Raw genomic sequence first — 24,162 nt, 5'->3', positions numbered from 1 at the left:
CTATATAAAGTCACCGGACATTACTTACTGTATCAGAGCACAGCAGCAAAAATGAATGATTGGAGCTCGAAAAACGCATTCATGGCGATAATTCAATCACCAGTGAAAAAGAAGACGATGATTCCTCAGCTACTTCTCTCCCTCTCTATCTTCTCTTTCGTCTTCTCCTACGTATTTCCTTCTCTGTTAATCCACTTCTCTGCCGACTTTCACCACTCCATCTCTGCAAATTCCTATCAATTCCTCACCCAGGCTATGAACAAAAACTTCCTATTTCTCCTATGCAACGGCCTCCTCGTTTTCCTAGCTAAAACCTCAGGCCTAGTTCAGCCGCACCGCCTGCAGGACGACGACGACGCGCCGCCGCAGAAGAGGTTCATCGGCAGCCATGGCTTGCAAGCAGTCTTATCCTTCGATTCGAGAGAAGAATTGAATAGTCTGTTAATGGAACACGAATCGAAGGAATCGCCTGAATCAGTAGAAGAAGATGCGGCGGCGGCGGCGCTGAGGACCAAACCACCTCCGGAGGAAACTTGTGTTGTTAATATTGCAGAGAGCGAAGAGGAAATTGATGCAGAGAAGAACGGAGATGGAGATGCAGACGAGCCTGGAAGGTTCTGGATTTTCGATGACGACGATAATAATATTGATCAGTTTAATTATGGCAGACACGACGGCGACGGCGACGATGACGGTGAAGAGTTGAGTAAGAGGATTGAAGAATTCATTAGGAGGATGAAGGCGGAGATCATCGTGAACGAAGCAGCTGCTGAATCCACTGACGCCATTAACGACGACTGATTAAGCTACGTCTCTGTAAATTTTTATTAATTATTATTTTTTATGTATTACTATTTGTATGACATTGTCTACGTACAAATAATATTTGTGTGTAAAATTATCATACTTTGTCTTGTAATGGCACATATTGGTTTAATGAAAATAATAATTACGATACGTTTATATTCATTGATAAAATTATTTTTCCACATCGCACAAGTAATTAGGAAGATATATTTTTACACCATTTCTAAGTAAATTAGAATATTGTTCAGTAAGGATAGTCTCGTGATATAAGGGTTGAATTTATGATTTTTTCTTCGAGGGTTTACCCGGTGCTTATTTTCGGGTGACAGCCGCTAATTTTCAAATCATAAAAAAGCAAAAAAAAAAACATTACTATAAATTATAAATCAACACTATTTTATTCCAAAATATTGCTCATGGCATTCACACATGTGTCCTTTATTTATATAAATATATATATATATATATATATATTAACATATGTATTCTTTTTTATCATATTATATACCCTATAAATAAAACCCCCACATTTTAAATCACCAGCCACATATGGTTGACTTGTCTGTCGGACTTAATTTCTAGGATATTAGGTTTGGTCGGAATTTACTCAGTGCGCATTTTCAGGTAATGATTGCGGATTGGCATAGCATGACTTGTCTGTCGGCTTAGTTTGCAGAGTATTAGATTTGGTCGGATTTACTCAGTGCGCACTTTCAGGTAATGATTGCAGATTCTCACGTCGTAAAAAAAATAATAATAATAAATAAATTATCTTAAAATTAATCTAAGCAGATATATAATTTCTATCTGAAGTTTTCTTAAAAATAATAACAATAATAATAATAATAATAATGATGCATGGTTTGCTAATAAAGCTAATACTAATTTCTAGTAATGAATTAGTTTTTTTTTTTTTTTTTAAATAATATATATGCGTGTGTATGAAAATTATAAAGGAGAGTATCTAACTTTATTCTCGTCTGCAACTTCACTTTGCATCGTATTCATTATATATTCCCTTTTTTATTTTTCTTTTTTAACAGCGACAGTCCAAAAAATTGACCAATATGCAATAATAATTTGATGATAAATAGTAATTCTCTTATGACTAAATTATTGACTTTGTAACTTCGAAAGATCATATCATTGAATCAATGTTCGAGTTTCAAAATAATATTGCCTATTAAGTTTCAAATACTATTGTTGGAATTAAAAATAATGACGCAATAGCCTAAGAACCCTTGTTGTATACAATGACGTAATATATTTTACATTTATATACATTTGTGTTTGGTTTGAAAATAATTTTTGGTCTAAAAATTTTTGTTGGGGTGATTGGTGAATTTTCGGATAATTAGATGTGAATCCCGAATGCTACAAGAGAAGTTTAAGAAAAGGGATGCAAACTAATCTACAAACAAATAGCGCAAACAAGTTATATTGATTCAAAAGTAATTAAACTAGGTACTTCTATCTTCTCAATATAATATTCTTGTTTATCACTTTTGTCCGTTTAAAAACAATAGTTTTATTTCCATAACTAACCATATCAACGTAAAATTACCAATACTTTTTCATTTTTATTATATAATTGTCACTATTTTTTACACTAATACACTCACAAAGGCAAAAAAGTCTTTTAACTATATTTTTTTACCGACTACCAATATAATATTAATATTATTTAAATCTCGTGTCCAACCCAATTAAAATTATAGTTTTGAAACGGAGGAAGTATTATTCTATAAAATACACAAAGAAAAATTGCAAAAAAAAAAAGGAAAATCAAAACATAATGTGATGGATGGACAAACTGAAAACTTCCTCACGGCTATTGCTGTATACTCTCCGTCACATTTATTTTTTTCACTCTTTTTATATTTGTTTGTTCCACATAAATTAATTTTTTTTTTAAAAAAAAAACTTTCATCGTCTCATATCTATCTATTCATTTATTTTTTTATGGAATTTTAGAAATATTAGTATTATATTGAGATACAATAGAAATAAAAATAAACAGACTAAACTAACTTTAGTATTGTATGATATAAATGTAATGATATTTGTATAATATATTATAAATTATAAGGGTATTTATAATATTAGTAAATAGTACAATTAAAAAAAAATAATACTTGGTTACGACACAGATCAAAATAAAAAAAATAAATAGATTATTAAGGAACAAAAGAGTATAATTACACTTTAAATCACATTTAAAATTAATAATTTATAATTTTTAAAATTTAATTATTTTAATTTTAATCTTAATTTATAATTATTTCTACTAATATATTTTTTAAATTACTTGCTTGGTTACTAACTAAAATGAACAAATGAGCTGGAAGTAAGGAAGTATAAAATATTCTCATAGACGCCCTTATAATTGTTCTTTGTAGTTAATCCATCTCAAAATTCTTTGTAATTCCCATCTTTATATTTTTCAATGGCAATTAACTCTTTGCTAGTCTTCACTTCAAACATCAAGCTTTAAGAGTTAACAATTGGGCCGATAAATATATTTCGCTATTTTTATATTATTTATATATTTACTATAATCCATATAAAAATAAAAAATAATATCTTTTACAAAACTAACACGCTTAGATGTACTTATTTTGGATATATTCACTATAATTCATATAAAAAAAAATAATAATAATAACAGCCCAGTGCCTGTTGGGCTCAATCCAATCTCGTGATTATTTGCCGACTTCCTCTGTGGTCGATTACAGTTGGTTTTCCGACCAAAACTCAACCAATCTAGGGCGGTTCAAGGATGGCGCCACCGGTAAGGGCCGTCGGCGCAGTTGTGTCGGCACTTTCCCTAGTAGCGGTACTTTCTTACGTAATTGTAGCCAGCAAGCGGAGCCGTTCAAAATCTTCGAGCGGGAAGTCTTCGGTGAGAAGTCCTAGAAGTGGACTCGTCGCTGCCATTGGCAACACACCTCTAATCAGGATCAATAGTCTCTCCGCCGCCACCGGCTGCGAAGTAATGATTCATTCTACCTTCTCCCGATCGTTTTATATTTTTTTTCCTTTTCCTAATATATATATTTAATGCGAGCAGATTCTTGGGAAAGCAGAGTTCTTGAATCCTGGAGGGAGCGTGAAGGATAGAGTGGCTGTCAAAATCATCGAAGAGGTACGTCGGTTCTCCTTTGAAATTTCCTGAACTTAGATACCTTGCTGGATGCTGGATGCATTCTAATTATACTGCTGGAGAACTCCTTGATGTTTCTGATATCTATTTTTCGAATTCGATAAAGCTTGTGTTGTTTTATTTTTGGACATCTATTAACTACTTTACAGGCACTGCAATCAGGAGGTCTGTTTCCAGGGGGAGTAGTCACTGAAGGAAGTGCAGGAAGCACAGCTATTAGCCTTGCCACAGTTGCTCCAGCTTATGGATGCCAATGCCATGTGGTTATCCCTGATGATGCTGCCATCGAGAAGGTATAGATCCATTGCATGATTACAAAAATTCTTCATTTAATTTCATCCTTGGGGTTTGTTATCAATAAAGTGTTTATGCATTGCAGTCTCAGATTCTGGAAGCTCTTGGTGCCACTGTCGAAAGGGTTAGACCTGTTTCAATCACTCACAAGGATCACTTTGTAAATATTGCAAGAAGAAGGGCGATGGAAGCGAATGAACTGGCAACCAAGTGCCCGGCCGACTACAAGGGTGGTTTCTTTGCCGATCAGTTTGAGAACCTTGCCAATTTTAGGGCGCACTATGAAGATACTGGACCTGAGATATGGCAGCAAGTTGGTGGCAAATTGGATGCTTTTGTTGCAGCTGCTGGCACGGGTGGTACTGTAGCAGGGGTTTCCCGGTTTTTGAAGGTCTGTTTTGGCTAATTGTCGAGATTATTCCAAGCATAATTGATGTTGGGAGATAACCTTCTTCGTTTCACTTATTATACAGGAAAAGAATTCAGCCGTCAAGTGCTTTCTAATTGATCCGCCTGGTTCTGGTTTGTTCAACAAGGTGACAAGAGGAGTCATGTACACTAAAGAGGAGGCTGAGGGCCGAAGACTGAGAAATCCATTTGATACCATCACTGAAGGAATTGGGATAAATAGATTGACCGAGAACTTTAAAATGGCTGTGCTTGATGGGGCATTCCGAGGCTCTGATAAGGATGCTGTTGAAATGTCAAGGTTAGCCATGACCCTAATTCAATTGTTGGATACATCGTGTGAAATTCCCATTTCCTAGTCACATGAGTTTTTAGTTGAGAGAGCTTAAGAAAGTTAATAGTGGAACTCAATGCCATTTGGAAGAAGCAGGCTTGATAAATTGTGATTATTACCTTGCTCGAGGCGATCCTCACGGCCCTGCAGAGGTCTCCTCCCCTATTGCATTCTATGTTTATTTACTTGTTTATGTGATAGAGCCTGCCATTTTCTCGTTGGTGGGTTGATCCTGAATGAGATCTTATAACGATAAAATTGAATATCCGTGCTATGCTATAATTGGTGACTGGTTGTCAAGGATTACGGATTTAGTATTACTTGTACTTTCCTAAAAGTAATTAGGATTTTGGTTTTATGGTTGGAGTGATTCATATACGCGCCTTCTTTGAATTTGTTGGAGCTTGATGTGAGGTTGTTTATCTCCCAGGTACTTAATGAAGAATGACGGCCTCTTCATTGGCAGCTCTTCGGCAATGAACTGTGTTGGAGCTGTCAAAGTGGCTCAACAATTGGGTCCAGGTCACACCATCGTCACAATTTTATGCGACAGCGGGATGAGGCACCTGAGTAAGTTCTACAACGCCGAGTACTTGACCCTGTACAACTTGACACCTTCAGCTGTTGGACTAGAGTTCCTTGGTTTCGACGCTGGTAAGATTTTTTTATTAAAATTACATACATTTGTTGCATTTTCAAGTCCTAACACCTCCCGAGTGCAGATGGGAAGATTGTAAACGGACCCCGCGAGGCAAACGGCATACATGGTTGACGCCCATCAGCAGATTTCGCCACTGACTACACAACCTGAACTTTTGAAAGATCGAATCACAATGATAATTCATCCTATCATTGGTTTCACTGGTTTACATTGTTGGTGAAATTGTCGAGGTTTCTTCTCGTTTCTTTCGATCTCGTATTTAATCATAGAATCAGAAGGTGTTCATCAGCAGAATTCATTACCAAATATTAGACACTTAGCGTTACATAGTTCAACTTCATTGTACAGTTTTGATTAGAGATTCAATGCATTATTTCTTCTGAGACAAGTATATAGAAGCAATTGCTCTTCTTGCTCCAATGCTTTAGCCTTTTTAAATGAAGTGAATTACACTATAATTGTTGTTCTCAAAGGTAACTTGAGACAGGTTCCATCACAGGAGGCCACTTTTGCCAACAACATGGGATACCCAAGGTGCGAAATTCTGACATTTTTTCCTACTTCCATCATAATATAGCAAATGTGCTTCGATAAAAGTTGCAGACAACAAGAAGTGACCGCGCCATCATCGTCTTGGCTTTCCTCATCGCAGACAAGGACCATCATTCGCCTCAACAAACTCGTCAAGACAAGCAGAACTCAAAAGGGGTCCGACTTTCTGTATATATTAAGTCCCTACTTCTATGGCTTCTTTGCTTATCATCTAACATCATACTTCTTTCTTGCAGCCGCAGGCGACATCCCGGGACAGGTCACAGTCCCATGTCTGAATCCAAGAAATCACCTCATCACAACTCTTCTCTTACACTATCCACAATCCATTTCTTCAGAGCTTCCATGCTATGCCTCTCATCGCTTATTTCGACTTTCGACATCCACCCTTTTCCAGCAGTGGCTCTCTCCCTTTCCTTCCTACTCTTCACTCAAGTAAAGCATGATCAAGAAGACAGCTTTCTCATCCACGAGGGCTTGCAAGTCGAAGACGATCAAATTCGGCTTGCCTCGGAGGACATGGATGAAGACATCATTGAAATAGCCTCACCAGAGCAAAGGAAGGGACATGATCAATTGGCAGAACCTGCATTATTACAACATGGCCTGGAGCTGCAAGATTTCCTCACAGATGTTAGCTATGAGATCATCACTGGGGAAGACAGGTTGATTGAGCTCGACATTGCAATGGGCTCAATAAGACATAGATTGATGAAACTTCAAAGTTTTAGATTATTGCGGGATCTTGTTCTTGCTTTTATATCTCCATCTTTTTATTAATGTAAAAATTATTTTGATCTTAATAGTTACACACACAAAAAGCCACCATTTGTAAAATGGGCTGACGATCCACTAGTCATTTAGGCCCAACAGGCCCACATTAGCCCAACGGCCAAGCGGGCTGCTGTAGACAGGAAGGTCGTTCAAAAAGAAATGAAATCTTGGCCGTCGATTGTAAACCCCCGATGGCCGATCTGTGTCGTTAAATTATGTATCGTTTTCTTCCGCATAGTGATAGTGTGTCACGTCAGCAATCCGACGTGGCATTTTAAACTGGACTTGGAGTCCTGGACTATTATAAGAGAGAGCGCGAATTAGAGAAGACAGAGAGACACAGACAGCGGAGGAAGAGGGAAAACGAAAACTAGGATTTCGTTAGGATTTGAGGGAGAGATTGGGCAGCAAGGAATCTTGAAAATTCAGCCTTTTTGAACTTTGTAAGCCTCAATTATATTGCAATTTCTTTGTGAAGTTTTGGTTTTTGGAACTCTGCACTGTGCTTTGTTGTTATTATTATTATTATATATTTTTTTTGCTGTGATTTTGGTGTTAGAATTTCGGTATCTGGAGGTTAGGGTTACTGCCGTTTGTGAGGGTTTTTTATTTCTTTTATTGCGTTTTGCCAGCGTACGTTTTTGTGTTTCTAACTATCTAGTTGCTGTGATGGTGATCGTGTATAGACTATAGGTGGAACGTGCGGACGATGTATGTGTTAGTATCCATTTATGTGTTAATTTGGTTTGGAATTTCATACTAATTGGAATTTGCGTCAGTTTTATGACTTGCGTAGCTTTCTATGGAGAATCATTAGTCGTGGGTGTGGATCGCCTTTTTGGTTTCAATGCATCTAGTGTTATCCCATTTGGGTTATTTATATTAGGGTTGGGTTTCTATATCTATATTTTTTCATTTAGATTGATATGGAATGTAATAATTACTATACGAGCAAGAATTTATACTAAATATCTCAGGTCACCACTTCAGTTGTTGCTGGTATGGGTGAAGGCGGTGCAGTGTTAGAGCAGCATATTCCAGAGGAAAATGGTAATGCTGATGAGGAGAAGTCGTCCAAGGTGGATGTCGATAGTGACGCGTTGATGGGTACTAAAGGGAAAGACGTCGATAGTAATGCTTTGATGGGTACTAAAGGGGAAGATGTCGATAATGATGCTTTGATGGGTACTGAAGGGGAAGATGGAAAAAGCTTTCAAGAAATGGAAGAAGACAATGTACATAACATGGAGTCAGAGATTCATGTGGAGAAAAGTGTTGATGAACATAAGGAAATTGATGAAATTGTGGAGGGTGAAAAGTTTATAGAAGAAGAGAAGGAAGTAAAGGAAGCAGCTGGAAAAGATACCGATGACAAGGGAACCAAGAGTGAGGAAATGGAGGAAGACACCGAGGAGAATACCCATAATATTTCAGAGACTAAAGTTGAAGATGGCATTGAAGACGTGGATGAGGATACAAGAAGTACAGAGGAACCCAGCACAGGGAAGGGATCAAAGACACGAGGAAGAAGTAAGGGTAGCCCTGGGGAAAAAGACATAAGCAATGATTGCGAACCTGAAGAGAAAACAAAGAAAAAAACACCATTAAATAAAACTGGTCGTAAAGCGTTGAAAGATAAAAAGGAACCAAAAACACCTGCAGCATCCACAATTGAGCGCCCTGTCCGGCAGAGGAAATCTGTTGAGAGGTTGGTGAATACCATTCTGAAAGATTCTGGAAAGGATTTCCGCATCAAAAAGGTACCGGCTTCAAATTTGTTTTGGTGTCCTCATTTAGTATGAATTAGTTTCCACTGACTCCATAGCACAAAATTAAATGACATTTAATGAAGGTCTTTTTTGACATGATGAATTATGCTTTACTTGCAGGGTCGTGGAACTGCACTTAAAGATATTCCAAATGGTACAATCTTAGTCTTTAGATGCATTTATATCAAATCTGCTTTCACATTGCTTTTGTCAGTTTTGCTCGATGAATCTTGCATCTTTTTTCTTTGCTAGATTATCTTGTTCTCTCTCTTTTTGGCCTTTCGGTTGAACTTAAGCTTCACAAAATAAAATGTTTATTTGGTTAACGTCTCCCCATATTTTATGCCCCTCCAAGGAAACATGTTTATGCAAATTATAGTCAAATGATATCTTTTTTATTCTCATGTTCATGTATATACAAAATATATGTTTAGGTTAAGTCATTATGTCTGTTGAGAGTCAACTTCAAACTTATGTGCATATTCCTGTACTCATGCAATCCCACTTCTGCTCTAATCATCCGTACTCTTTTATACCTTTCATTGATTATCTAAAGCTGTAGTATGTATAACATCATGAAAACTCACAATATTCCACACCCTTTAATATATAAGCAAGTGTCAATCTTGGGGTTGCATTTATGATGTAATTGGTATTTTTGACGGCACTTAAAAGGCTTATTATATTTTTGCATATCGAAAAGATTCGACGGGATCATATATGGAAAGAACTTGAGATGTTTTGTGCTTGATTACCACGATATATGAAGAATTTTACAAGTCTTAGCCTGCCAAGTATTTGTATCTTTTCTAAATAAATAAGATGCTGCCACATCAAAATTCCATCTCCTGGATTTGTTGTGACTGCCTTCCAAGGATGAAAGACAAGCGGACTGATATTCCTAAATTGATCATCTAATAAAAAGTTCTCTGTCATTATTTTGTTACCGCATCTGTCTTCTGAGATTATTTACCGTTCAAAACTTTCCACTTAAACCAGTTCACGAATGAGCACATCTAAAAAGTTAGGAAGTTATGTTTAGGATTGCTTTGATTCATAATAACTTAAATCCAAAAAATATGCACATTTAATGCACTTTTACATGCATACTAATTATGGGTGTGTAAAGTTCATACATCATGTTAGATTTTTCTCTGATTTAATATCCAAGTACTCCATAATTCTTGTGGTTCTCTGCCCAATGTTTTGCAGTTTGACTAGGAAGTTTTTCATGTGCTGTTATGAATAAACATGTCGCCTTTTGGTACATCTTAAAATATTGTCCAGCTGAGTGAGTTTATTGGATTTATATCTAACCTCATTATGCTTTTAGTGGCTTACAAGTTGTCAAGAAAGAAAACTGATGACACGTTCAAATTGTTGCATACTATTCTGTTTGGAAGGAGGGGAAAGGTAATGCTTTTGACTTTTGTTCTTAGCTCCTTTATGCTCTGGCTTCAGATTATTTGGTTCTATTATTTGTCAGTTACATCTATTAAAGGTAGTTTAGTAGTTTTGAGAAGTCCTATTTAAATTGTGTTTGCCTGGTCTTTATTTCCTCAGTACACCTTAAGCTTCTTAATATCTAGTCAGGCTGAATTTTGCTTGTTTTATTTTTTCTTCAACTGTATTTCTTGTCGTATGCTTGTATGTATATGTACCATAAACTATAGGTTACATTTCCAATGTTCTTTCATTATTGAGGTTCTATGTTTGGATATCATGCTAACCCCATAGGATTTATCCATGATCATACTGTTTTCAGATTTAATACCTTGTGCACTATGTGAATCTTGCTTAAGTAATCTAGTGTTCTTTGCCAAGATTTTGTGATTTGGTTGAGAAATTTAATGTGCTGCTTGTTTCTTACTCTTTTGACTTATTTAGGCTGCTGAAGTGAAGAACAATATATCAAGATTCTCTGGTTTTGTTTGGCATGATAATGAGGTGAAGACAAAAATTTATTGTTAGCATGATGATAGATTTTGTACATCTCATTGGTCTTCCTCCTCCAAACTTATATAATTTTGTATTCCACTGAAAATTCTCAGGAAAAACAGATTACCAAACTGAAGGAAAAACTAGATAAGTGCATCAAGGAGAAACTAGTGGAGTTATGTGATGTCCTTGATATAACTGTTTCCAAGGCTACTACAAGAAAGGTGATTACATTTCTAAATGTCAACTTAAGAATATGGAATCATATTCATTTAACTGTTTCTCCCGTGCCCTCATTTGGAAATCATGCTTTAATATATTTTTTTAATTCTTGGTCTATCTATTTATCTATCTACCTTTTTAGTAAAAAAATGCATAGGTTTTTTCTGAATCATGACTATTAATTGAGGAGCACTGCAACGCAATTTGATAGCAACATAAGAACACTGGCAAGCCCATCCATTGAACAGTCTGAAGTCCAACCAGCCATGGCAGCCGTTTCCTTACATTTTTATGCTTACTGCAGCAGGATGGGCACAACATATTTAAGCCTTAGTTGATGCTCCTTGGGGCTTTATTGTTCTTATCTCCTTTCAGTACATTGCTTCCATAGTTTTGATTGAGTTGAAGTAGTGTGCAGTTCCTTGATTGTGGTGACTCAATATGTTTCTGATTAGCGTTCGATGGCTAAGGCTACGACAGGAGTAATCCTGTAGTTCATTTGGAATTTGGTCATTAATATCTATCATGAGTGCTATATTATATCTTAACATATTTTGTTTTTCAGGAAGATATTATCAGCAAGTTGGTTGAATTTTTGGTGGCGCCTCATGCAAAAACCTCAGAATTACTTGCAGAGAAGGAGCAGGTTCTAGAGAGAAAATGCCTAGAACATAATTTGTTTTTTTTTTTAAATTATCCCTGTGCTTATTTACATGCATTTCTTCTTTGATATCCAGTCAAGTAAGAGCAAAAAGAGAAAAAGGGCAAGCAAATCAACTGCTGACAGTGATGATAAAGCATCAAAAGATTTGGCTAAGGTACCTTTTTATTGTGTTGATTTGATTATTCATTTTCTAAAGTGACATTTATCAAATTAGGGCTAGAAGCATAGTTGTCCCGGTGTCGCCAGGGCGTCCCGGCACTTGTTAGGGCCGGGAGCAATACACCTACCTTCTTAAAGAAGGCCTGGCGATGCCATGGGCTGTGCCGCCCAGCCCACTCTTACCTCAGCCCAAAACATTGCCTAGTTCAGTAATTAGGTCGATCGAAGCAGAACCCTAATTCATTTCTCATCCTCCCTGCACTCTCCCCTGCTGCCGCGCCGTTTGCTGCTGGCTGCAACTCCCATGAGTTTTTTTGTATATTTTTCACCTCCCATGATGTTGCTGGCTGCTGCTGGTTTTTATCCTAATTTGTGATTTATATTTCTACTTATTTTGGTTTATAGTATTACATTATCATATGTTGCGCTGGGACTTTTGTTTTTTATCTGTAAATCTAATTTATTTCAATGGACATTTTGGTTTGCTTCGATGTTGGTTTTGGAAAACTTGTGGGTTGTATTTTGACATGTTTGATAATTGATAATCTAATACTTATAAGATATGTATTATATTACATATAGTTTATACAGTGCCGTGTATTTGCCACTTTGTTGCCATGGCGGTTTGCAGGCACTGCTTCGCAAAAGGGTGCTGTGACAACCTTGGCTAGAAGTATCGCTTGACTTCTCTCACTATCTTTTGAGATTTTCAAATAATTACTTGTGCTTTTATGCCCTGCATTGATTTTCACTATATAAGAATTACACGACAAAGAAATCTGCTTTCTCAATTTGATGGAGACATTATTGGCTGTACTTTTTTCGAAGATAGAATTGTTCTTTGAAATTAGACTAACTATTATGAAGATACGAAATAATTAGAAAATCCTTTACAAACTATCCTGGTGATAAATGTGCATTTATTCCTGCACCAGTATCATGCCTTCTGTATTCCCAGGGCCCAAGCAAGAGAAAGTGTGCATCTAAGAAGGGTGAGAAGAAAAGCACCATGCCAGATTCGGAGGATGAATCAGAAGAAGAAGATGCCAATGATCTTCCAGAAAGGTCAGGGGATGAGATGTCTGAAAGTGAGGAGAAAGAAACTGAAACTGAAAAACAAAAGGATGTGGATGAGCAAGAACAGAAACATGGTTCAGTAAAGTCTTCTGCAAAGAAAGGATCTTCTCAAAAAGGCATAGCCGCGACCAAGAACAAATCTACCTTGAAAACAGCTAGGGCGCCAAGAAAATCAGGAGATGAGATGTCTGAACTAGCTGAAAGTGAAGAGAAAGAAATTGAAACTGAAGAGCCCAGTGACGATGACAAAGGAAAGCAGAAGCATGTCTCAGAAAAGTCCGCTGTAAGGAAAGAATCTGCTGAAAAAGCCGCTAGCAATAAAAAGGCAAGGTCGAAAACAACCAGTCCTCCACCCAAAAAGGGAGCTGCAAAATCACCTCTGAGCCGCATGAAAAACACCCGAGATACAGACACTGGGAAAAAATCTACTGGCAAAAACAACGAGAAATCAACTGCAATCAAATCGTCTGGTAAGAAGGGAGAATCCACCCCTGCAAAGAAATCTTCTCGTAAGAAGAAAGATGATTCGACCACTGAATTGGAACATTCTGGTGTTAAGACCAGGAAAGCTCCGGTTCCTCGGCGGCTGGCATCTAAGGAAAGCACTGGTGAGAATCATAGTTTTCTTCTGTTAGCTGATGGTGTTCTGAATGATAGAAGTTTCTCTAAACTTGGATCTCATTTGTGACCTTCCAATACATCTGAAGAGAGAATTTACATGTATATTTATATTATATACATATTTCTTCATGTTCGAATGTAGGGGACAAGAAGGACAAGAAATCGGATCCAGATGACAATGAACTCCGAAATGGAATCGTTGAAATCCTGAAAGGGGTTGATTTCAATAAGGTTGGTATCCGTATGTTTTTATTGCAGAGTGGTCAAAGAAAAATCCACTTGTTCGAAATTTTTTCATACTTCTCTTTAGTCCTTTTCCTTTGGATATTGTTTTGAATGTTGATTATGGACTTTACTCAAAATTAAAGCATTCGATATTGTTTCATAGACTGTTAATCCCAAGTGTTAATTCTGGTTTCAAAACACCTGATGTTATTTCTTTTTTCAACAGGCTACATTCACCGACATTCTCAAGATGCTAGGTAAGTTCTATATTTTTACTCGGGAAAGTGATGTGCGCTATGTTTTTTTTTTTGTTTTGTTTTTTTGTATCTGCATCATGTATACAATTTCATGTGAATGTTATATTACTTAAGCAAAATCATGTGATCTTCGACACAATTTGTGCGACAGAAATGCACATGAACCCCATGCTTCCATTTATGGGTGAAATTTAAAATCCTTGGTTCTTATTCTGATTTCTGCCTGTTAACTGCTGCCATCAGACAAGAAATTCGCTACAGACTTCACGCCAAGAAAATCAGCGATAAAGATCATGATTAAGGATGAACTTACGAAACTAGCTGATGCCACTGAGGAAAGTAATAAAGAGGTGGGCGAAAACACGAGGAATAACCAAAACCGGGCTTCAGCCAAAGATTTGAAGTTCTAAAATGCAGAAGATCCTACAGAGGGGTATACAATGACCTGCACCCAATGCTGCCGCCTTCAGCTTTGTTCGGATGCTTACCGGCGGCGAATAATCAATGTGTATGTATTTATTCTGGTGAGCTGTAGTGTTGTAATTTTACTATATGTCTGTAATGTAGCAGTGTAGTGTATGAGGGCAAATTCTGCCTCCTTTAGTGAGAGAAGAGACGTAGAATTTAATTTGTTTTGAATAAAATAGGTGGAGATAAAGTGTCAATGCAGTTCATTTTCTGTGGTGACACAACCAAGGAGGATGACACTTACTTTTCTTTTGTTTTAGTTTCTTTTCTTCAGTGAAAGTGGATCTGTTTTTCTTCAAATGTGTCCAATTTTGAGCCATGAAAGTTTTCTTTGTGCTACGTTTTAAATTCATACGGTTTGTGCAGATGTTTTTGGAATTTGAAAATTTTTGTAAAATTTCAAAAATAGTAAGAATATGAGTATTTGATCTTATATTTTATAAAATATATTCTTTTTGTCAAGTCAATGTATTTTTTTTTATTATGTTTGTTTGTTTCATTTAAAAAATTGTTTTTTAATTATAATAAAGTAATTATATTTAATTATTTAACTATTTTTTTTTACAAAAATATTAATATCTTTTATATTTTTAAAGAAAAAAAATATTAAAATTATTTTATATATTTTATTATTAACTAATAATATATTATTATTTTTTAATCTAATTGAAATAAAATATATATATAATATTATTAACAATAATACTAAAAATTTCAAAAGTATATTCCAACATAGACTAACTTATGTATTTGACGGTAAATCTTTTTTAGCAAAATTAGATGCGAGTATATACAAACAAATGTCGCGTTCATTTGACACTTATTTTTACGGTTCAATTTTTGATATTCTATAATATAGATGAGACGATCATTTAATATCAGACTTTTCTATGGAAATGCAAATTTTGTGTAAAGTGAATTTTAAAAAACTAATTGTTACGAAACTATATAGCTAAGTAAAATAATATAAAATATTCTATCCAAAATATATTATTTAAACCAACTAAAGCAAGCACCCAAAATTTTTATATCATGGTTTATGTCAATTATGTATTTATTCCCTTTCAATCATAAATCATAATTTGAGAGATAGCTACTTTGATAGGCACACTTGGAGTTGTTCAATGGCGCGGCCCAATTGGTATATCATATAGTAAATGTGGGACTAAATTCAACTTTATGGCAACACAAGTACGTGTATATTTGTATCTTAAATTTTATATTATATATAAATAAATTATATATGCATATATTATTATTTTCTACTTAAAAAATATCAAATCCAAAGATTCCAAATTTCAAATAAAAACACCACACACATTCACACCATAATGGGATCCTCAGTCCCTCCTCCTCCGTGCCCTCTCACAATAATATATATACACATACATACGTACAAGTAAACAGTGAATAATGAATAGAGTCACCAACAAACTGGGCCCGAATATTAATGATTTTGCCCAAGTTTTAGGGAATCACTAACCCCACCCGCTATTTAAAATAAAATAATTTAGTTTTCCTTATAAATAATGTCTATATATATTTATAAATATTTAATTTAATCATAGACAAGTATAATTATTAGATATTTAAATATACAATAATTAATGCTCCATCTCCACTAATTAATTAATCTATGTATATATGGAGTGTATATATATATTCTACCCAATTAAGACTAATGATTAAAGAGAACAAAAGCAGCCTCAGCTATCTGGGCCTTCCACCCGACCCGGATCCCATGTGGTATCCCGACCCGGATTTACCGGGCCCGCCCATTTGCCCGTACCCGTAAACGGGTCCACCCATTGCAGTCGCACTCATACCATAGATCCCCTCGTAACCGCCACCGCCACCGCCACCGCCACTCCCCATGTTCACGCCGACTCCGCCATTCCCGCCGCCACTGCTGCCGTCCTCCTTCTCGCCTCTCCCCGCCATGGCGCTTTTCTCCCCCTCCATATCCCTAAACCTCTGCAGATAAACCTTCAGCGGCTCCACGTAGTCCTCGAACCCTAGGGTGGTCATCGCCCACAGCAAATCGTCGCCGTTGATCGTCTTCCTCTTCTCGCGCTGGCACTTATCCGACGCCTCGCCGGTGATGAAGCTGATGAACTCCGACACGCACTCCTGCACCGTTTCCTTCGCGTCTTTTGATATTTTGGCGTTCGCCGGCAACGCTTTCTTCATGATCCTGCTCACGTTGGCGATCGGGAGGAACCTGTCCTGCTCCCGCGGGGACATCTCGCTCTGCGAGTTGTGGTCTCGGTTTCCGCCTGATTCGTTGTCGGAATCCGCCATTACTTCTTCCTTCGGTGAATCGCTCGCTCAGGTGCGTTCTATAACTCTCCACAATTTTTCCTTCTCTCCGGGAGTGAAATACTACGATTGATTAGCTAGGAGAAGTTAGGAGTAGAAACTTGTGAAAACTTCTCTGTTGATTTTTTGCTTTGTAGAAATATACAGGGAATTGTCAGTACGAACAGTACAGTTGTAAAGTACGATATAGCAGTTCTTCAACATAAAAGTTAGGGTTTACTGTAAAAACTGAATCATACAAATTCAACCAGCATTCACAAAACACGCACATACAAATGCAACCAATTACAGTAAAGTAACTAAAAATTAGAAACGAAAACGAAGAAAGAAGCTTCAACTTATCAGCTTCAGAAACTCCGATAATCAACTATATACGTGAAATTCAAACCATTCCTTCCACATAATCGAGTAGAAAAGGGAAAAGGAAAAAATAATAATAACAAAAACACTTCGACACGAAAACCAGGTTGGTAAGACAGAAGATGTCCGGCGATAGAACACCTCCGACAAACTTTCCGGCGCCGGAAATCTGATTGAAAGAGAGAGGATTGGGAGAAGAGGTCTAACGTCTGCGGGAAGAATGTGAGGTCCGTCGGATCAAGTAATATAACAACGGATCGGCTGCGACACGTGGAGAACTGTGGACCGTTCCAAGTCGATAACTGGAGGGAAATTATGAGCCGTCGGATTGGAGATGAGTGGAAGGCTCTGGGCCGTCGATTAAGCATCTGGACTGATTGTCCAATGGGGATTGAGCTGGTGGCTGAAGTGGGCCCCACTCAGCAATCCTAACTGCCTTTTTCCTCTTTCTTTGATTATAATTCACTATTGGAATTTGGACCACAACACTATTATTCATATTTATTTATTTATAATCATCATCATCATACATTATAACAATTTTACAATAAAATATATACACAATATAAAAGCTGAGGTTGAAAATAAATGGGAGGCAAGAAACATATGTTGCCATTATAGACATAACTGGTCTGTGGAAAGAGGAGTTTGTTTTGGGGTCTGTCTGTACACCTGAAGCAACTACCAAGTAAGTATTATTGAATAATAAGATCATTAAAAATTCTCCAAACCAAAAAATGTAAATGTTACCAAAACGGAAAAGCATCACCAGTTACCTTTCCAAATTCTTACAAACATACATACATATGTACAATATGTAAAATGGTGGTTCTTTTGCTGAAAGAGAGAAAAAGGTGATGTTCCCTTTCCTTTCTATCTTCCATGGCGAAAGAATCTGAGATACCAAGAACATATTCAAACAAGATGAGCCAATTAACATTGCCTCACAACAATTCCTGAGTTTCTTCATTGAGTAAATGATGTAGACAACTTTTCAGTCCCAGATAAAAAGATTGAATTGTGTCATTAAGAAACTAAAGCAATCAATCATTCCAAGGAAAAAGGGGAATAACATGAGCCACAATAATAGCATTTGAAAAGTATAAAAACAAGAATCCAAATGACAAAGAAACAGATGTGTTATGTATCAAACAGATCTTAAGAGGCAACAAAGAAAGGACTGAACAGAATAGGTGAAGAAATAGTTGTGTTGTATCTACTCCCAGTTCACTTTTGTGTTGGACATATTTCAATCTGTATCAGATTTCAAATAGCTGGAACAAATATAAGTTGGAATTTAGATATTTACAATATAGAGATTGAATAGATGCAAGTAACAAAACTGTTGTTGCACTATAGGATGATTTATACAGCAATGTACAAACCTTCGCACTTTCTATCTACAAACCCTGGATTTACACCCAAAAATAAAAAACAAAAACAACAACAAAATCAAGGATTTACACCTGTTCTAAGGGCTACACGGTGAATTCTACATGATCATTGCATATAATTAAAAGTGTGGGATTTAAAACATGACATACCCAAAGGAATTACAACAACAAAAAGACCCTGAAAAGGCGGGCAGCAATGGCAGCATCCTGTGTCTTTAATCCAATACATCACATTCACACAGCAATATATTCTCAAACATCCACCAAGATCTCAGGCGTAAGCATTTTAACCCATCATCCACAATAAAGCGTAGTGAAAGTCATATAGAACTTAAAAACACAAACGAATTATCCAGTAACTGAAATAAAAGGCCCCCCTACCACACGCTACGCAGTGTCACCATGCCGTCTCATTTCTCTCATCTAGAAGCTATGTGAACAGTCCATTTCCCAAGAATCCAGACTTCAGTAGAGCAGCTTCACATCCTACAGGCTATCATTAAAAGAGTTGTCAGATTCCTTCGCAACATGAACAGAGAAGTCCCAGTCCATATTGTTAGTCAAAATACAACAAGTTCCTCAAAAATAACAACAATCAACAATAAATCAATACATAATGATAGCACTCCAATATCACAGAGAAAGGGCTATAATATGTTAATATATTGTTCAGGGTGTGGGGGCAAAGAGCGAGGACCATATATTGCATACAAGTAATAAGTTTGACAAACACACAATGAAGCCCTTAATATATCCGAAGGGTTGGATGTTGCAACAGATTTCAGAGTAATTCTCATCCATAAAACAACACAAGAAGAAAATCAAAGCATACAACAAGTAAACACTACATGATAAATGAAGGTCTTTGAATTTCAGTTTAATTTCTTCAGCAAGGTACTAGGATTCAACCTTGACTGTTTTGATTGTTTCAAAGATCTATTCTAAAATATAATTCCCTCATATGACACATTTGTCATGTTCTCATAAGGATTTCAGGTGAAGAATGATGTTGGAAGAGAATAAAAAAGAACTGTTTTCTACTATATGTAATTCTAAAGTTTTGAGGCATTGATTTCATGCTTCAACATAGAGGCTCCTTAATAGGATTCAACCTTGATTGCTTTGATTGTTTCAAAGATCTATTCTAAAATATAATTCCCTCATATGACACATTTGTCATGTCTCATAAGGATTTCAGGTGAAGAATGATGTTGGAAGAGAATAGAAAAAGAACTGTTTTCTACTATATGAAATTCTAATGTTTTAAGTCATTGATTTCATGCTTCAACACATAGGCTCCTTAATCAAAGTAAGTAGTTTTTGCTGCTAATTCACCAAATTATGGTATTACATAAAGTTGTTATTCGAGTAGAGTTGATCAAGAATCTCATTTCTGAACCTGATTGAGCCAAGCTAGAGTGATTAAAAACATATTAGTTCAAAACAAAGCTCTACCTTTACCTATTATATATACAAAAATATGATAAAAAAAATTACAAATCTATCATCTTATAAAGCCTAACAATTAAGTGTTTTTCTTGAACTCGGTCCTTGGTCCAACTCATTATGATTAACAGGTCAAGCTCAAGCCATAAGGAGCCAAGTGTTCAAGTAGCTTAACTTGTATAAATATAACAACTGAGTATGTTATATATCCTTGAAAACATCATTTGCTCCATAATAATTATTCTCCCACCCAAAACTGAACACGCTCTCCCCTTACAGAACAACTTTGGTGTAGCACACTAGTGGATTTTTGTGCAACAACAATAAAAGTAAGATTCATAATATCATCACCAACTACCACCAATACATCAAAAGCACAACCAAATAAACAGATAAGACTCATATTTGCCACTTAATTCTATAATGGATGAGGTCAAAAGGCCATCTTTATTTTCCTGCCAACTTATAAGTCAAAAGAATATAATCTCGACAATTCCACAAAATAATGTAGTTATTTTACACTCAATCATTCCAAACAGTCCCTAATTTCAGGTTAGTGTGATATTCTTTAGGCTGATAAGCCTGAATCACACACAAAAAAGTAAAACACAAAGCATATTGCTTAAAAGTAAAATGTAAATCCATGTAGAACAGACCAAAATTTCTACGTAGCTGTTGCCTTTAACTAAATCGAATTTCACCTGACTTACGAGACCAATTCTGAACTATTCTAATATCTCAAGGACAGTCAACTTCAAGACTCACCAGAAGTGGAACAAACGCACCTTCTCAATCATTGCAAAGGCATAAATATAGGCATTAGCAAATGCATATCATAGGAATATAACCCCACTAACTCAAATTGCAGGTTCCGTACACCAAATTAGCAATGAATTGAATAAACTAGAATGTTCAAATGATAATAGAGAAATAATGTGTATAAAAAGAGATGTAAACAAGGAAATATAATGCCATGGTGCTGTACAAATTCTAGATTTTACAACAATAAGATGTAAAAGCCTTTAGTCCATATTTCCCACCTCACGAAAATTGAACTCCTATAATAAGATTAATGTTAAGAAAATATAAAGCTATACAGGAACATTACATTACTGATTAAGTGAAGCGCTTACTTGAATCGTGCACCAAAGAGCATGCGTCCTCAATTGTGTCATAAGATAACTGAAGCCATGGATCTCATAAGAAGGGTCCAGCAGCTTTTTTATATCAGACATCGAACAGTACAGCTAGCAATAGACAGTGAGTGGTCATGGTTAACACCGATTATTTAGTGTCTAGTCATTCTCTCTGAACTAACCACATAATATTCAAGGAGTGCATGAGTTAATCCGAAGTTAGGCGTCGCCTTTTACTATAATCAGCATCCCTTGATCTTGATCTGTGCTCCTCCTCATGAGATGCCCGTGACTTCGGCCGAGCCCTCGAAGATCTTCCCTTGTCAATTTCATCATCACGTTCTGCCTCACGATTCTTGTGCCTATGAGGATCAGCATATCTATCTCTCTCATCCCTATTACGTTCCCGATCACGACCACGGTCTAACGAACGTTCACGATCCCTGTCACGTTCCCGTTCACGATCCCTATCACGTTCACGTTCTCTTTCCCTTTCCCTCTCTTTTTCCCTTTCTCTTTCCTTTTCCCTTTCCCTATCCCTTTCTCTTTCTCTTTCTCTTTCTCTTTCTCTTTCCCTCTCCTTTTCCCTTTCCCTATCCCTATCCCTGCTAACATCTTTGTCATCACGATGTTTCCTTTCAGGCCAATCCGGATCACGCACCATATCCTTTTCTCTGGGAACATCTCTTTCATAAGCAGCTCCTCTATCATCTCGGTGCCTTTTCTCAGAAGATCCAGACCAGTCCCTCTCTGATCCCCTGTCTTTTTCCTTTATGGAATTTGGCCACGGCCCTCTATCTTGACTTCCTTCTGCATGTTGGTGGTCAGATGCAGCTTCTTCTCCATAGCTAGACTCTCCTGCTTTCCCTCCATGTTCATCGCCTGCCCATCCTCCCGTATTCGGATCCGACCACATTCCCCCCATATTAGGCCCCTCAACTCCAGATGAGGGCATCATTGCCATGCTATTCATGTGCATTCCCCTCCCAAAAAATGCTGGATTAACATGTGGAGCAACACCGGGCAAACCAACATTTCCTACATGCCCAAAAGAGGATAGCATTCCTGAGAAGGGTGCTCCAGGGGCACCAGGAGGAAATCCACCATAACCGCCTATTCTAGCCATTGGACCTCCAAAGGCAGGATCAAAACCTTGACCCATCATCGCCTGAGGATGCATCATGGGAGGGGCGGCACCAATACCCTGCCCAAATCCATTACTGCCAGACATTCCACGCACACCCATTCCACCAGCTCTGTTCCTCATGAGAGCCATTGGTCCTCTATTTCCCATCCCCCCTTGAGAGTTGCCTCTACCCCAATTTCCTCTCCCAAAACCTCTATTATTGTTGTTGTTGTTGTTATTGTTGTTGATATTGTTATAGTTATCACCACCTCCTTGATAATTTCCACCAGTCGCTAGGTTGCCACCAACACCTCCAGGTTTACCTGGCACATCCACAGGCCCTCTTCGTGGTTGATTAACAGCTGCAGCACCAGTCTGCTGCTGGTTTCTATTAACCTGCGCCTCACCCATTCTTTTAACAGTCTGAGGTGATGCATATGCCACTACACAGGCTCGACCATTAAAAATATGTCCATTCATTCCTTCCTTGCATGCAGTGGCAGCTGCAGGATCAAAAAACTCAACCTGACAATAACCCTTTGATTTACCACTAGCTCTCTCATCAAAGAATTTTACCTCTTTTACTAACCCATACTTGCATAGCTCGGATTCCAACTCTGCATCAGTTGTCCACCAATGAAGGTCACCGACAAAAAGAACTGTCCCCCCTCCTCCTCCACCGCCACCACCAACTCCAACTCCAACTCCACCAACACCAACACCAATTCCCACAGGACCATCACTCACTCTGCCAGCCCCTCTACCTCCAGCATCACCTCCATAAACATTTCCACCGGTCCCATTAACATTTCCGAAATTCCTAACATTGTCAAAATTCCCTATATTAGCAGTAGGTTGCTGATGGTGAGGAACCATTGGTTGATTATTAGGGAGAGGGTTGCTCAGAGGTCGCTCGAGCTCAACTACCTTATTTGATGGTTGCAGATCAACCCTAAATCCACCCCCATGGCCACCTGCCCCACCACCACTTGGCGGCCCAACTCCTCTCCCAACGCCAATATCACCTGCATTGCTATTTCCTCCAAACACAACATGCTCATGTGCATCAGCTCCACCTGGAACCGCAGATGAATAACCTTGATTATGCAGAGGTACACCGCTATCCACTTGCAACTGTTGTTGTGGCAGCTGCTGCGGCGGAGCAAGATTAGTTGTGTTCTCCCGCACACCCTCGTTCGCCCGCCCCCCTTTATCGTCATTCCTCTGCCCTACGTTATCCTCGTTCCTCCTAAGCGTCTGCAGAAAGTTCTCACCAACATTGACATCATTATAGAGATCCTCATAGTCATCGTCCTCCTCTCCAAGAAAGCCCTCGTCAGCAACAGCGGAAATCGCTTCGTTCCTGTGGAACTGATCTCCAGGATCTCCTCCGTAGCCCCCACCCCCCGCTTCATTTTTCTCCATAACTTGACACAAACAAACATATACTTAGGGTTAGGATCAGCAATCTAGAGACCATCTAAATCCCGATAGTTAAAACGATAATTGAGAGCATTCCACAGGTAACTGGGTAAAGAAACAAGAAAACGATAGAATTTCCAAGAATCGTCCCAGAAGCTGGTCCTCTTTCCCACTTTAATTGGAAATGGTGAGAAACCCTAATCGGAAAAAAATTCTAGTATTCGTCATTACAGCCATATACGAAAATCAAAACTAAAAACTATGAAATAAACCCCAATAACATGGGTTTGGTATGGACGATTGCTTACTTGATACCCTCTTCCCTCTTCTCTTCGTGGAATTCGGCCGGGGCGTCGTGCAGAGATGGTGCGCGTGGGTTGTACGGTGCGGTACAACTTCGCGGCTGCGCCTTCGTTTCCCAAATTTAGTTGAAGTAAATTTAAGATATTCAATAAATAATTTTGTATATTTAAAAAAATAGAATAAATAATACTCATTCACAGCCGTCTCATTAGTTGGGGCCAAAATATCAATTTGGGCCTAACTATTGGGCTCAATAGCCCATT

At 37.5% G+C, this 24,162-nt stretch overlaps 6 protein-coding genes across 9 annotated transcripts; 4 read left to right on the top strand and 2 right to left on the bottom strand.

The window, feature by feature from the left end:
• The first annotated feature begins 40 nt into the window (after positions 1-40).
• On the top strand, positions 41-957 carry LOC127247507 (uncharacterized). The gene has a single exon (XM_051269363.1). The coding sequence runs from the start codon at positions 52-54 to the stop codon at positions 799-801; it is 750 nt and encodes a 249-aa protein (XP_051125320.1). The 5' UTR covers positions 41-51; the 3' UTR covers positions 802-957.
• Positions 958-3,473: 2,516 nt separating this feature from the next.
• On the top strand, positions 3,474-6,087 carry LOC127247504 (cysteine synthase 2). The gene is made up of 7 exons (XM_051269361.1): positions 3,474-3,799; positions 3,878-3,952; positions 4,120-4,263; positions 4,350-4,655; positions 4,738-4,973; positions 5,437-5,660; positions 5,729-6,087. The coding sequence occupies exons 1-7, from the start codon at positions 3,587-3,589 to the stop codon at positions 5,776-5,778; spliced, it is 1,248 nt and encodes a 415-aa protein (XP_051125318.1). The 5' UTR covers positions 3,474-3,586; the 3' UTR covers positions 5,779-6,087.
• Positions 6,088-6,146: 59 nt separating this feature from the next.
• Positions 6,147-7,187, top strand: LOC127247509 (uncharacterized). Its single transcript, XM_051269366.1, has 3 exons — positions 6,147-6,201; positions 6,320-6,375; positions 6,456-7,187. The coding sequence occupies exon 3, from the start codon at positions 6,490-6,492 to the stop codon at positions 6,997-6,999; it is 510 nt and encodes a 169-aa protein (XP_051125323.1). The 5' UTR covers positions 6,147-6,201; positions 6,320-6,375; positions 6,456-6,489; the 3' UTR covers positions 7,000-7,187.
• A 119-nt stretch (positions 7,188-7,306) lies between these two features.
• Positions 7,307-14,716, top strand: LOC127247503 (DEK domain-containing chromatin-associated protein 3-like). Of its 2 annotated transcripts, none has more exons than XM_051269359.1 (12): positions 7,307-7,436; positions 7,971-8,753; positions 8,883-8,916; positions 10,096-10,175; positions 10,650-10,709; positions 10,814-10,924; positions 11,488-11,568; positions 11,660-11,740; positions 12,704-13,430; positions 13,586-13,674; positions 13,895-13,925; positions 14,169-14,715. In XM_051269359.1, the coding sequence occupies exons 2-12, from the start codon at positions 7,995-7,997 to the stop codon at positions 14,333-14,335; spliced, it is 2,220 nt and encodes a 739-aa protein (XP_051125316.1). In that variant the 5' UTR covers positions 7,307-7,436; positions 7,971-7,994; the 3' UTR covers positions 14,336-14,715. The 2 variants fall into 2 exon arrangements, with proteins under 2 accessions (XP_051125316.1, XP_051125317.1); XM_051269360.1 differs by having other exon boundaries at positions 7,328-7,436; positions 7,984-8,753; positions 14,169-14,716.
• A 1,043-nt stretch (positions 14,717-15,759) lies between these two features.
• Positions 15,760-17,287, bottom strand: LOC127247508 (nuclear transcription factor Y subunit B-3-like). Its single transcript, XM_051269364.1, has one exon. It carries the CDS (start codon positions 16,692-16,694, stop codon positions 16,104-16,106), a length of 591 nt encoding a protein of 196 aa, XP_051125321.1. The 5' UTR covers positions 16,695-17,287; the 3' UTR covers positions 15,760-16,103.
• Positions 17,288-18,562: 1,275 nt separating this feature from the next.
• Positions 18,563-24,040, bottom strand: LOC127247502 (uncharacterized). 3 transcript variants are annotated; one of them, XM_051269356.1, is made up of 3 exons: positions 23,905-24,040; positions 21,046-23,793; positions 18,563-18,959 (listed from the first exon to the last, which is right to left on the bottom strand). In XM_051269356.1, the coding sequence occupies exon 2, from the start codon at positions 23,597-23,599 to the stop codon at positions 21,257-21,259; it is 2,343 nt and encodes a 780-aa protein (XP_051125313.1). In that variant the 5' UTR covers positions 23,600-23,793; positions 23,905-24,040; the 3' UTR covers positions 18,563-18,959; positions 21,046-21,256. The 3 variants fall into 3 exon arrangements, with proteins under 3 accessions (XP_051125313.1, XP_051125314.1, XP_051125315.1); XM_051269357.1 differs by having other exon boundaries at positions 21,046-23,601; XM_051269358.1 differs by lacking the exon at positions 23,905-24,040 and having other exon boundaries at positions 21,046-22,994; positions 23,102-23,541.
• Between the last annotated feature and the right edge of the window lie 122 nt (positions 24,041-24,162).

This window comes from Andrographis paniculata, unplaced genomic scaffold, assembly GCF_009805555.1.
Source record: "Andrographis paniculata isolate CXL003 unplaced genomic scaffold, ASM980555v1 Contig32END, whole genome shotgun sequence".
Lineage (NCBI taxonomy): Eukaryota > Viridiplantae > Streptophyta > Magnoliopsida > Lamiales > Acanthaceae > Andrographis > Andrographis paniculata.
This window is presented reverse-complemented; position numbering and strand designations above follow the sequence as displayed.